Here is a 13,878-nt window from a genome sequence, read left to right as displayed (position 1 = left end):
ATTAAAATGAAATCAGAATTGTATGTCAGAATTAGGAGTATGCCGGTGTAGGTGTGTTTTAAAGAGAGAGTAGGGCAAAGAGAATTGCTACAGAGTGTCATTGGCTGCTTCAGTTTTTCCAAATATGTAACCATTTATCTGGAGATGCAGCCAGCCTTGATAACCCCTGAGCCTGGATGCCCTTTGTGTCACTTATGTCCTGGTGGCTGGTGACTTAACTGACCTGCTTGTCTGGATTCCTTAATTCTGGTTTTATTTTAACCTCTTAAAATTTGACCTCTCCTCCAGATGCTGCCAATCCACATTACTCATTGTCTTCACATAAGCACACCAGCTGACTAGTAGGAACATCTTTCAGTTCCTTCAGAATGCAGTCTTTGATTACCGCCTCATGAAAACCACACCTGAAGGGAACTCTAGCCCTAGATTTAGTCATGGTTCAGGACTTAGAATCTTTTTTTAAGTGATTGTTTCTAGCATTGAGACATAATCATACTTTTTAGTTCATAGTTCCCCTACCCCATTTCTAAGACACTAGAGAAGGAACCAAGGGTCTGAAGCCTCTGAGAGCTCTTGAGTTACAGCTCAAGCCCCATTTTCTGGTTCTTTATGACTTTGGCTGTTTTAGGTCTTCTGTTTGTTGGTTTCCATGTATTCATTTCTTTTTTCCTCCTGCTTCTTTGGGCAACAATTCTAATATATTATCTTTATTAGGCACTTTAATTCTTAAAGAACCCAACAGTTAAGCAGGGCCATGGTGCCACATGCCTTTAATCTCAGCACTTGGGAGGCAGAAACAGGTTGGATCTTTGTGAGTTTGAGACCAGACTGGACTACAAAGTGAGTTCAGGACAGCCAGGGCTATACAGAGAAACCCTGCCTCAAAAAACCAAAAAAAAAAAAAGGAAAAAGAAGAAGAAGAACAACAACAACAACACAACTAAACACTTAAGAGACAAGTTCAAGAATTGTTTTGGGGGGAACCATTTGAAGATATCTGATGTTTCACTATTCCTCTGAATAATTTAGTATATGCCCTACAAATAAGGGTATCCTACACACTCAGAATTATTATCAATAAAGAAACTAAAATGAAGCTGACTGTGATGATTCCGACCTTCATAATCTCACCACTGAGGAAGCTGAGGCAGTTGGGTTGTTGTGAGTTTGGGGTTAGCCTGGGATACAGAGCAAGTCCTACCTTCTTCCCAAAAGAGACATAAGTACCATTTAATCTCCAGATCCCATTAAATTTGTCCAGTTATCTTAAAGTGATGGTAACAGCCGGGCAGTGGTGGCGCACACCTTTAATCCCAGCACTTGGGAGGCAGAGGCAGAGGCAGGCGGATTTCTGAGTTCAAGTTTGCTGTATGTATGTACCACACGTGTGACTGGTTATAGAGTGGAAGAGGTCAGTAAAAGGTGTTATATGTCTGGAACCGGAGTTAAAGGCAGTTGTAAGCTACTATATGTAGGTGCCAGGAACCAAACCTGGATCCTTTGGAAGAACAATAAGCATTCACAACCAGTGAGCCATGTCCCTAGCTCCATTGCCTGTTTTTCAAAAAGATAAGCAATTATTTTGAAGCAGGCTCTCATGCTGTCCAGGCTAGTCTGTAAAGCACTTAACTGTCCTGCCTCAGCCCCTCAGTTTTATCTGGATTATATATTTATTATTCTACTAAATGAATAATATTGGTGTTTAATAAATATCAATTATGCTAATAGTATTGTATTTTTGTGTTGCGTGTAGTTTCTGCTACCCTACTTTAAGCTCTGGGTAGCCTGTGCTACCAGCCCCGCCCAGGTTCTCTCAGATCTGCAAATGAAACACACACACACACACACACACACATTTTTAACCTGTCTTATTGACTCAATTGCTGGATGCTTTTAATCTCCCACAGCTAGCATGCCCTTACCAGTACTCTTAGCTCAGCACCCTAAATCTGCCCTCAACTTAAGTGGCTCAGTTACATTTAGCCCCAGCTCAGCACCCTAAATCTGCCCTTAGCTTTAGTTGCTACCCCAGGCTCAGTTGGGGAAGTGACCAATGGCCACTCCACCCTAAACCTCACATGGCTGATGGCCTTTTTTTAACCTCTGAAGCATCTCTTCTTTCTCATGCATCTCTTAGCCTGCCTGTGGGGACCCAGAAGTTCTGCCTTTTTCCTTAAGCCCAGCAATTGGCCCCTGGCATCTTTATTGATCAATCAAGAACCAATTGGGGAACAGGACCTTAGTATTAGAACTGCCCCCTACATCTCACCTTTTCTGTCCAATACAAACCAAACCAAAGCAAAACAAACAAACAAAAATACAAACCTCTTCTCCCAGACATAAATTGAACAAAACCATAACAATCATGTAAATTACAGAGTTTGGTGACATCCTGTCCATCATCATTGTCAATTAGATAAAGTACTCTACCATCATTCCTAACTTAAAGAATTATGATTTTATTCCTGGATTATGTTTAGATTTTAGCCTGTAACACCATCTGAAGACCATGGCTTCCACTCTATAACCTCTCTATCAATATTAAATAATTTGATTTTGATTATGAGACTATAACTAGTCTTCAACCCTGTTGGAAATCCAAGAATGACTTAAACATTACCTGGGTTTATAGAAAGCACCAAACACAGCTCAAACTTAAACAATTATAGAGACAGGTGACTACCTGGACAGCCCCTAGTTTATCATATCAGAGTATCTATCTTCAGCCTTCTGGCTCAGAATCATCTGGCCGACCTTTCGTGAAGCAGGAAATATGAAGGACCAGCTTACTCTGTTTTGGCAGAGCTAGTAGCCAACTATCCCACCTCTGTCCTTTTTGGACAGTATATTATCTGCAGATGATATAAGCAGTTTCTGTCTAGTGGCTACCTTGCCAGGATAAGCAACCTCGCCTGGAGGTAAAGGTGCTCAATTTTTCTTTGAAGGAGAATGGGGAAACTGTCTGGAGCAGACATGTCTCATTGTCAAATGATTAAATAACATCCAGTGTCACATTCTATGGATTTCTGGTGTTTTTGAAGACCATCTAAGTATCTTGAACTAGCTACTCTTAGCCATTTCTATTTGACCAAATTGAAGGTGCTTTATTATAATTAAATCAGAATCTAACATAACCATGAGTTTGCTACCTGGCCCTTACCTTGTGTTGCTTAATCATTTTACACAGTTTGTAAAGCAGCTATTAGAAGGACTGGGTCTAAGCCTCATATTCTTAAATGAGTTGCACAGGCACAATGCCTATCTAAGTAACAATGTTAATCTCAAATTTTGTATCAATATAAGAAATTTATACCAATGAAAACCTTAAATCTTTATCAATATAAATTTTGTACTAATGTAAGAAATTATAACTTCAATTTCTATCAGTTATAACTATCAATTAAGATTATGGCTACACAATGCTTTGTTCAAGGATAAAATTTAGTAATCCATCCCATCTGTTTTCTCCCTGTTCAAAATTATGACCATTTCCAAATTATCCCTTAAAATGAGAACCTACCTATAATTTGTAAAAGAACCATTACCAAACACCCAAATCCAGGGAATTGGGCTGACCATTCTCCCTAGCTTCTTCCTGCTGAATATGGGCAACAAGAAATTCTCTAAAGGAGTGGGGAAGGGTAGGAAAATTAGAAAAACTGGCTAGACTTTAAAAAGCTAGCTGTAGCATCTGTTGTCCAGTTCTGCATATTTGGAAGGTTCAGAGCTTGACTGAAGTTCTGACTGGGTCTGTGTGAAAGGTTGCATGAGGCGAGATGACCTGGAATCAGCAGCCATCACTGAAGCTGTTTTGGGCAGCAACCAGAAGCAGGGGCCAAGCAGGTCATTTCAGCATCTCTGAGGATGAATTTCACCAAAGTGGACATTCTGTATTATATGAACCTCACAACCAAAATTTTAGTACCATTAAGATATTCGTATGGATTGTGCAGGGTGCACAGTTCAGTTAAGGATGAAATTTTGTTCCTTGATTGAGCAGGTGAAAGATCACTATTTTTATGAGTTAATTTTATCAATAATCAGTCGTAATACGTCTTCATTTATGCCAGGATAGCATGTGAAGGATGGCACTAATGACTCTTTACCTGTCCTGTTTGATTCTCTTGAAATTTTGTAGTTCTTCAGGGGGTCCCCCCTTGTCATATCTGATCCATGTGACTCTGGATGGGGTCCAAAGTCTCTTCTCCTTTCCTGTCAACACGAATACAGAGCCTCTCCTCCAAAATAACAAGTCCTTGGGCCAGTAACTGGAAATCATTAAATGTTTAGCTTGACCTCTCAGAGGAATTTTAATATAGCTACCAAACTCAAAACCACACTCTTTTTGATACATAAAACAATTCAAAGCAAATAAAGCACTCTAAACAAATATTAACCAATGAGACATTTGTTCTACTGTCTCCTGTCTTGGCCTTCATGAGATCAAGGCCTAAATTACTTACTATCTCCATCTAATCACTGTATGAGCCTATTTCCAGACTCTATATAATGCTCAAGGCCTACATTTCCACTGTCTGAGATAGGTTAGGCAATCTACCCCTTCCTTCGATCTAATTTTTTTAAGATCGAATGCCTCAATATTATTTCTCTGTAATTAACTTTAATTTCCTTCTGCTGACTGCACACGCCTGTGTCCAGGCTCTGTTTATGTTGTACCAGGCAAAAGCAATCCCAGAAATCTTGTGTCAGCCACATTCAAAGTTCCCGAGAAACTGTCCTGGTAAGACTTTTGCACATCTTTTAAGCATTTGTTCGTTCATTCTCCCTAATTTCCCTAAGCTTCTCTGGAGCTTAACATTGGCCTCATCTACAATCTTGCTCTTGGCCTCTCATCTTAAGCTCTTTGTACCATTTCCAAACCACAGGAAGAAATCCCCGCATGAAATCTCCACGTGGCTCGGGCAAAATCTGTATTCCCATCTATCTTTAAAATCAATTAAATCAAATTTTAGAAGTCTATCCTTTGATTACCTGTTTGTCTTTTACTGCCTTCCTCCTGGGAGCAGCCTGACTGCACAGCAGGAGTTCCCAGCCTCTGAGCTTAAGCTCTCTCTGGCTGTGATTGTGTTCCTCTGTTCTAGTTTTCCCACGCTGGAGCCATGTGACTCGGCTCTGTTCCACTGAGAAACCAGTTCTCCCCTCTTTCTAGACTTATCAATTGCGTGTGTGTATACCATCCTAGAATTCCTTAATTAATAGTGTATTCTCGCCTTCCACGTTGCGCCATCTGTTCGCTACCCAGCTTTAAGCTCCGGGTGGACTGACTGCTCTACCAGGTTCCCTCAAATCCGTGGATGAAACACAGATAAAACACATTTGTTCGCGTGCGCGTGTGTTCGCTCGTGTGTGTGTGTGTGTGTGTGTGTGTGTGTGTGTGTGTCGCGCGCGCACACTTATTTTCAACCTGTGTTATTGGCTCAATTGCTAGATACTTCTGATCGCCCATGGCTAGCTTGCCCCTTCCCAATTCTGTTAGCTCAGCACCCTAAATCTGCACTCAACTTTCATGCCACCCTATATCTCACATGGCTGGTGGCCTTTTCTCCCTCTGAAGCTTCTCAAAATCTCGTCGTCCTCCTGCATCGCTTAGCCTGCTTATGGGTTCTCGGAAGTCCCGCCTCTTTCCTTCTGCCCAGCAATTGGGCCCTGGCATCTTTACTGATCCATCAAGAACCAGTTGGGGAACAGGATCTTAGCATCAGACCCACCCCTTACATTTTTGTTTGTTTTACAGTGCTAGAAAACAGTGCACTCAGGATTTTGCCGCAGGTGCTTACTTAGTCTGTCATTGTTTCATGGCCACAACCCCCTCTGCCTGCCCCCAGATAAGATCTCCCGTGTAATGAGGATAGCTTTGAACTCAGTCTTTTTTTTTTTTTTTGTGATTTTTTATTGGATATTTTATTTACACTTTAGATGCCATCCCCTCTCCCCTTTCTCCCGCCCCTCTTCCCCCCTTCCCCCCCCCCCCCGTCTTTGAACTCAGTCTTACCACCTCAGCTTCTTATGTGAGTTTAGTGCATGCATATTAAGGTGGCATAAATAATTTTGTTTTTATATATATATATAACAGTATAAAAGTTTTAAGTCGCCGGGTGGTGGTGGCACACGCCTTTAGTCCCAGCACTTGGGAGGCAGAGGCAGGCAGATTTCTGAGTTCAAGGCCAGCCTGGTCTACAGAGTTAGTTCCAGGACAGCCAGGGCTACACAGAGAAACCCTGTCTCGGAAAAACAAAAAAAAAAAACAAAAAACAAAAAAAACAAAAAACGTTTTAAGTCCAGAACATCATATTCTACAATGATGGTTATGGATGGTGGTAAGCATGTGCCACCTTACTGGGATAAGTGAAGTTAAACAGTTTACACAAAACGTGAGATAATTTTGTCTTGGAGTTTCAGGAAATCCTTCTGCTCTAAATCTGATCTGATCTTGGAGACAGTTTGCTGCCACCTGGTGGCAATGGTCTACCTCAGTATAAAAATGTTAATGGGGACAAATCTAGCTGGCTAAGACTTCTAGGCTTTGGCAGCATTTTTATGTGAGGTTTGTTGATGCCAGGTTCTTTGTCACAGTCCTGGAGGATTGGTCCAGGAGAATACTGAGGATGCAAAAGGCCTTTCTCTGCCTCTTGCTTTCGAAGAGAGATTTTGTTTCCAGGCTTTGACTTTGTGAGGACTGGAGTGAAGGTGGGTGGATGTGTTAACTATTCAATCAGTTATTTTTACTTTGTATTTAAAAATTGGGAGGCTGGGGGCCTGGAGAGATGGCTTAGTGGTTAAGAACCCTTGGATCTTGCAAAGGACCTGGGTTCAATTCCCCAGCACGACATGGAAGCTTACAACTATATGTAACTCTAATTCCAGAGGATCTGATACCCTCTTTTCACACTAGGCATCAGGCTTGCATTTGCTGCACATAAATACCCATTCAGGAAAAAATGTTTATATACATTAAATAAGATAAATATTTCTAAAAAATTTTAAATGGGGTCTGAGAATATAGTTTAGTGGTAGAGCACTTGCCTGACATGTATGTGGCCGTTGGGTCAGTCTCCAAAATTATGTCCAAAGTGTTTCCTATGTTTCCTCAAATTAACACATGGAGGAGGGAGGGAGGGAGGGGGGGGGGAGACAGACAGACACACACACATACATATACTGGGACTCTACCCCATGGTTTTACATGTACCAAGTGTTCAAACTTCGGACAGATTACAAATGTGTGTCACTACCACCAACTTGGAAGACAGCATTTAAATTAAAACTGAAACATTTGGCTGTATAGCTGCGTATCATCAGGCTCAGCTAAATATTTCAGTTTTAAAAAACGCTGTCTTTCAAGTTGGTGGTAATGGCACACACCTGTAATCTGTCTGTGGTTTGAGGATTTTGGTGTGGGAGTGAGAGGATCAAGAGTTCAAGGCCAGCCATGGCTATATAGCAAATTAGAGAATTAGAGACCAAGACATTCGATAAATAAAATTATTTAACTGGGATTAACTGAGAAATAGCTCAGTGTTTAATTAAGAGCATTGACTTGTCTTCTGGAGGACCTGAGTTCGATTCCCAGCATCTGCATGACATCTTGTAACCATCTGTAACTACATTCCCAGGAGACCTGAGTCTGTCTTCTGTTTTCTGGGTCTTCTGGATTCTGTGTGCATGTGGTACATAGACATAAACACAGATAAAGCACCCATACATGTAAAATAATGAATGTATGTCTTTGGTTTGCATTGCTATAATCAAATACTTAAAAGAAAAGCAGCTTAGGGCAAAAAAAAAAAAAAGTTTTTATTTCAGCTCACAATTCTAGTTACAATCTAAGACTGGGAAAGTCAAGGCAAAGCCTGAAGTAACTCGTCATATCACAGTTGGGATGAGAGAAAGGAGTGTGTGTGCCTGCTCATTTGCTTGCTTGCTTAGGTCAGCTTGATTTCTCCATGGATACAGTTCAGGACTCCACGTAAAGAATGGTGCAACCCACACTGGGCTCTGTTTTCCCCTTAAGATACTAACGGCTCCATAGACAGGCCTGTAGAGGCCAACTTGTTGTAAGCAATCCCTCTTTGAGACTCTTCCTCTAGTGTGTGTGAAGCTGACAAAGCTAACCATCACAGCTTAGTTCTTTGGGAAAAAAATACAGTGTTGTGCACAGTGCAAGTGTGTGTGTGGGAGCAGGACTGGGATTGAACTCGTGCACTCGAGGCAAATGTGTTAACGAGCTATGCTTCCAGCCTTTAAAAAACACTTTATCTTTTTAAGATTAATTATTTTACCTGTGTTTGAGCGTGCCTGAGTGTATGTATATGCATCACATGTTTGCAGGTGCTCCCGGAAGCCAGAGCAGGGTCTTAGGTGTCTTGGAACTTGAGTTACAGGTGATTCTGAGCCACCTGGATGTGGGTGTTAAGATCCAAATTCTCTCCCTTAGAAGTAAGTGTTCTGAACTGTCAAGCTTCTTTATTTGTTTTGAGACAAGATCTCTAACTTACCCAGACTGACCTTGGTTTTTTAAAAAATTTATGTTGTGCACATCTTTAATTTCAGGGAGGCAGAGGCAGATGGATCTTTTGAGTTCAAGGTCACTCTGCTCTGTAGAACTAGTTCCAGGACAACAAACTCTACACAAAAATCTGCTGTCTCAATATGTGTGCATGACTGTTCTGACCTACTCATGTATACTGTGGCCCATGCACACACACACACACACGCACATGCACACGCACGCACTAATATGAAAAATGGAGTACTTTTTCAAAATGCTTTATTTGTTTGATTTGGTTGGTTGGTTGGTTTTTGTTTTTGTTGTTGTTGTTGTTGGGTTTTTTTTTTTTTTTTGGATTTTTGAAACAGGGTCTCTCTCTATATAGCCCAAGCTGGCCTAGAACTCAGGTCCACCTGCCTCTGCCCAGTAGCATCTAGCTTTTTGTTGCTGTTGGGTTTTTGTTTGTTTGTTTTGTTTTCATGCAGGTGCCCATGAAGGCTAAAAATGTTGGTTGGATCCTCTTCCTCCCAGTGCTGGGAAACAAACGCTACAAAAGCAGTAAGATGTTCTTTTTGGGGTTTTGAGATAGGGTTATACTCTACATAGCCCTGGCTGTCCTGCATGTAGACCAGGCTGGTCTCAAACTCAGAGATCTGCCTGCCTCTGCCTCCTGAGTGCTGAGATTAAAGACGTGTGCAGCCGCCACCTCTGCCATGACAGGCTAGTAAGTGTTTTACCCTGCAGCTCCTCAGTAGTTCTGTAGGCTTAAACGTATGATCCTCTTACCCCGGGCTCCTCAGTACATTCTACTCTAGGACTATGCCAAATAAAATCTGTTTTTTTCACAGTTTAGTTTATGGAACTGTTTGTTCCTCACCTCCCTCCTTTCTCAGGGCCATGGTTTTGTAGCTCAGGCTAACCCGAATCTTGTTATGTAACCCAGGATAGCACTAAATTCAAAGTTGCCCTTCCTCAGCTTCCCTGATTACTGAGATTACAGATATATTCTACTAAACTGGTACTCACCTGACCTGTATTTTTTTTTTTTTTTTTAAATACAGGCCAGGTGAGTGCCAGCACCTAGGAAACATGGAGGTGTGATCCCAGTGAGTTCCAGGACAGCCAGGCACAGAGAAAAATTCGTCTCAAACAAAACAAAACAAACCCCCCCCCCCCAAAAAAAAACCACCTTGTTTCAAAAAAACGAAAAAAAACCCAAACTAACAATCAAACAAAGCATTTTGAAAAACTACTCTGTTTTTCATATTATTTTGTATGTGTATATATGTGTGGGTATGCATGGGCCATGGTATACATGTATAGGTCAGAACAGTTATGGGGGGTCAGCGATTCAGTCTCACAGGGTCATCCCAATTAGGTCATCAGTCCTAGTGGCAGGACCCTTTTCCTACCAGGCAGTCCGATGATAGAGTCGGGGATTGGGTACTCAGGGGCTGGAGAACTGAACTGGCACAGTGTGTTAAGAGCATTTGTCCCACCAGGCGGTGGTGGTGGCGGCGGCGCACGCCTTTAATCCCAGCACTTGGGAGGCAGAGGCAGGCAGATTTCTGAGTTCGAGGCCAGCCTGGTCTACAGAGTGAGTTCCAGGACAGCCAGGACTACACAGAGAAACTCTGTCTCGAAAAAACAAAAAAACAAAAAAAAAAAAAGTTTGTCCCTCATCTAGAGAACCCAGGTATAAGTCCCAGCATTCACATGGTGGCTTACATCACTAACTGGTTTGAAGCTATCTGATGCCCTCTTGCTCTAGTCACACAGACATGGATCAGAGACTGGTAGATCTCTGTAAGTCCAGGCTAGCCAGGGCTGCTATAGTGAGGCCTTGTCTAAAAAGGAAAAAGAGAAAAAAAGTCTAGAGATTTAAACAATAGAACTAGTCAATTGTGTCAGGGCCCAAACATAGAACCTCTGATCCATTATCATATCTCTTTTTAAAAAATCTTATTTTATGCATATGAGTACACTGTAGCTATCCACAGACACACCAGAAGAGGGCGTTGTTCATGTATGTGTTTGTGTACATGCATGTTACAGTGCATGGATGAAGGTCAGCGTTGCCTCTTTACTACCATGGGGCTCTGCTGGCACAGAGAAGGCGTAGGTTGTCGGGTTTGGTAGCAATTGCCTTTATCCATCAGACCATCTGACTAATAGAGTTTTTATTCAACATTTAATGTGCTTATTGTAATTGTTAGCTTGCCTAGTGACTTTAACCTAATTTTCTAAAGTTTATTTCTTTATCACAGTTTTTATAAAACCATTGATTTCAGTTTAACATATGCTGATGGTTTTACAGATTTACTTGGGATTTGTGGAATGGGATTATGGGTGTGTGGGTGTGTGTGTGTTCTCTCTGCCTAGGGTACCTTTGAACATAATCAATTTCAGGAAGCAATTTTCATCAAAAGCCATAAGGGGAACTGTTTACATGATGGCCTTGCTTCAAATGAGATGAAATAGACATCTCTCTGCAAATGGAGGTTTTTAGAACACATGTAGAAGTGTTAAATAAATAATGACAGTTCTCAAGGGTGGGGTGTGTGTGTGTGGAGGGGCGTCATGTGGTTTGAGCAAGTTCTCTCCAGTGCCTGCCCGCTCACAGAGTTAGTTTTTTTTCTTCCTCACCCACATCCCACCCCACCTTATTTTTTTTTTTTAGATTGACCATACAATACTTATTATAAAGTTTTTGCAATAGCAGATTGGACTAGACTGAGTTAAGCATAAAGGTTGTTCTTTCTGGAGCACTGCCTTTTTGTGACTAGCCTCTGGGAAGATGGAAGCTTTTCTTAGACAATGTCTTGCTGTGTAACTGGTGTTGGTCTAGAGTTTGTCAGTCCTTCTGTCTTGCCCTTCTGAGTGCTTGTATTACAGATCTGTGTGCTACCATGCCTGGCTTTGATTATTTTTCTAGAATTGTGAAGTAGTTGATCTTTATAGAATGATTTTGTTGCTTTTATGATAGAATTCCTAAGGGTCCTATTTTGGATTTTTAAAAAAGATTGAGTTTTTGAAACTTTTAAAAAAGTACTTCCTTGTTTTCTCTGCTGCATGTACACCTGCAGAGAGACCTTACAGATGCTTGTGAGCCACCTTGTGGTTGCTGGGACTTGAACTCAGGACCTCTGGAAGAGCAACTAGTGCTCTTTAACCATTGAGCCATCTCACCAGCCCAATTTATTTTATCTTACGCATGTAACTGGTTTACCTGAATGTGTGTCTGAGTACATACATGCAGTCATACATGCAGTGAGGAAGTCAGGAGAGAATGTTAGATACCCTGGAACTGAAGTCTCAGACAGTATGAACCCTCGGTCCTCTGCAAAAGCAGTCAGTGTTCATAACCACGGAGCCATTTCTCCAGTCCCTTATTTTATAGTTCATAATATTTTAAGTATGAATTCTTGCCAAGAACATATATTGTAAGATATTTATTGTATCAAAAGAGCAAGGAATAGCCTAATTGTCTCAAGGTAAGAAAACCACTTTCGAAAGAAAGAATTCATGTTTGGCGGTACATACTCATAATCCTAATTAGTACATGATAGGCGGGAGGACTGCAAGCTTGAGGCTAGCCTTGGCTACATAGCTATAGCCTGTCTCCAAAAAAGGCTTCATCTGTATATGTATATAATCAAATATTTTAATACTAATAACCACACTCAGAGAATTTTATTTGTTATAAAAATATGGACTACTTTATAAACTGGGTATCTTTTGGGGGGTGTAGGCCACATTAATCTACATACAATTCCAGTTTTAGTATGTGTGATGCCAAAACAAGTACTTAACTTTTCTGGTAGTGTCTAATGTAGCACCAGGCTGGCTTCAAACTCACTGTGCCACTGAAAGTGACCTTGAACTCCAGGTCAGCTACATTTATCTCCCAGATGCTAGAGTTGCAGGTGTGTCCCACCCTGGGTAGCTTTTTCTGATTTTGAGACAGTCTTAAGTTGCTCAAACTGGCCCAGTGTAAGAATATTTTATAATTTAAAAAATGTTCATGATATGATATAGGCAAAAGCAGAATCTAGAATTCAGTATGTCTATATGTTAAAATTTCCCTTTGAGTCATTTTTTGTTAACATAAATGTACTTACTGTGACATTTTTATATACATACCTTGTTAGGTCTTGTTCATTTTTGTCTCTTTACTACCCCACGTCAGAAGTTTCTTTTTGTCAGTGCTTGGAATTGAGCTTAGGGCTCGGAGCTGAGTGTCAGGAAAGTGCTCCGTCATTGAGCTACATTCCTCGCCTGCTTAAAAATGTTTACAGTAGCTACACAGTTGGCTTGGCGGTTAAAAGCACTTGCTGCTCTTGCAGAGGACCCAGGTTTGATTTCCAGTTTCTGTGAGGTGGCTCACAACCATCCATAACTCCAGTGCCAGGGCCCACACTCCCTCTTTTGACCCCTGCAGTCACCAGGCACACATGGTACATGTACAAACATTCAGTACAAACATAACAAATAAGTTTAAAAATAAGTTTTAAAAACTTTATTAGTATTGGGGAGATGCATGTGAGTTGGCACTATGAGACTTGGAAGTTGAACTCAAGTCCTGAGGCTTGGTGGGAGGGGAGGGAGTGTATATGAAAGCCACTGGAAGGAAACAGCGGCAGAAGTCAGGATTACTGTTTCTGAGTGGGGAGATAATGCTTGCATGATGTCGGTAAAAAGAACATGTATTTACTCTGTATTCTTTACTAGAAAACCGTGTTAATGGTTTTGTCTGACATACCAATAACAGTAGCAGAGAGTGGGATGAGAGTAGTAGCAGTGTGCACATTTACAGGCAGTGGGCTGACCCCACTGCCTGCGTGGGAGCAGCAGCTTCAGTGTGGGCATATCCTGCCTTCCATTCTTTTGAGTTGAGAATTTAACATAGACATCAATATTTGATGAGATGCTAAAAGAACATGCTAATAACACATGACAAATGATTTATTCTTATAAGAAAGGAACCTTGTTTATTTGGGATATAAAAGAATGAATTATTAGGCAAATAAATAAGTCATCTCATTTATTAGCACATCTTCTTTTTCTTTCAGGCACATATTAAATTTCCTATTGACTACCCATACTCACCACCTACCTTCAGATTCTTGACCAAAATGTGGCACCCCAACATTTATGAGGTAAGACATTTGTTATAACTTTCTCTGTGGTTTCATTTTTCAGTTTAATGATTAGTTCTTTAAAAAAAGACAGTTTTACCAGTCAAGGCCCTGAGTTTGATCATCGGCACGACATAAATTAAGTTGTTTGGGCTGGAGGGCCTGGCTTAGTGGTAGAGCATTTGCTCAGCATGCACACGGATCTGGATTCAGTCAGAACACCACAGCCCC

At 41.1% G+C, this 13,878-nt stretch overlaps 1 protein-coding gene across 2 annotated transcripts in view; it reads left to right on the top strand.

Annotated features, from left to right (window-relative positions):
* The window catches only part of Ube2r2 (ubiquitin conjugating enzyme E2 R2), a 55,842-nt gene that overhangs the window by 22,925 nt on the left and 19,039 nt on the right, over window positions 1-13,878 (top strand). Inside the window, exons 2-3 of one of the 2 annotated variants that reach the window (XM_076935163.1) lie at window positions 8,995-9,067; window positions 13,582-13,668. In XM_076935163.1, the coding sequence (XP_076791278.1) occupies window positions 9,014-9,067; window positions 13,582-13,668 (141 nt within the window). In that variant the 5' untranslated portion in view covers window positions 8,995-9,013. The remainder of the gene's footprint in view (window positions 1-8,994; window positions 9,068-13,581; window positions 13,669-13,878) is intronic. The other variant, XM_034502459.2, reaches the window with a different exon arrangement.

This window comes from Arvicanthis niloticus, chromosome 5 (assembly GCF_011762505.2).
Source record: "Arvicanthis niloticus isolate mArvNil1 chromosome 5, mArvNil1.pat.X, whole genome shotgun sequence".
Taxonomy (NCBI): Eukaryota; Metazoa; Chordata; class Mammalia; order Rodentia; family Muridae; genus Arvicanthis; species Arvicanthis niloticus.
Note: the sequence above shows the minus strand (reverse complement) of the source record. Positions and strands in the feature narration are given on the sequence as shown.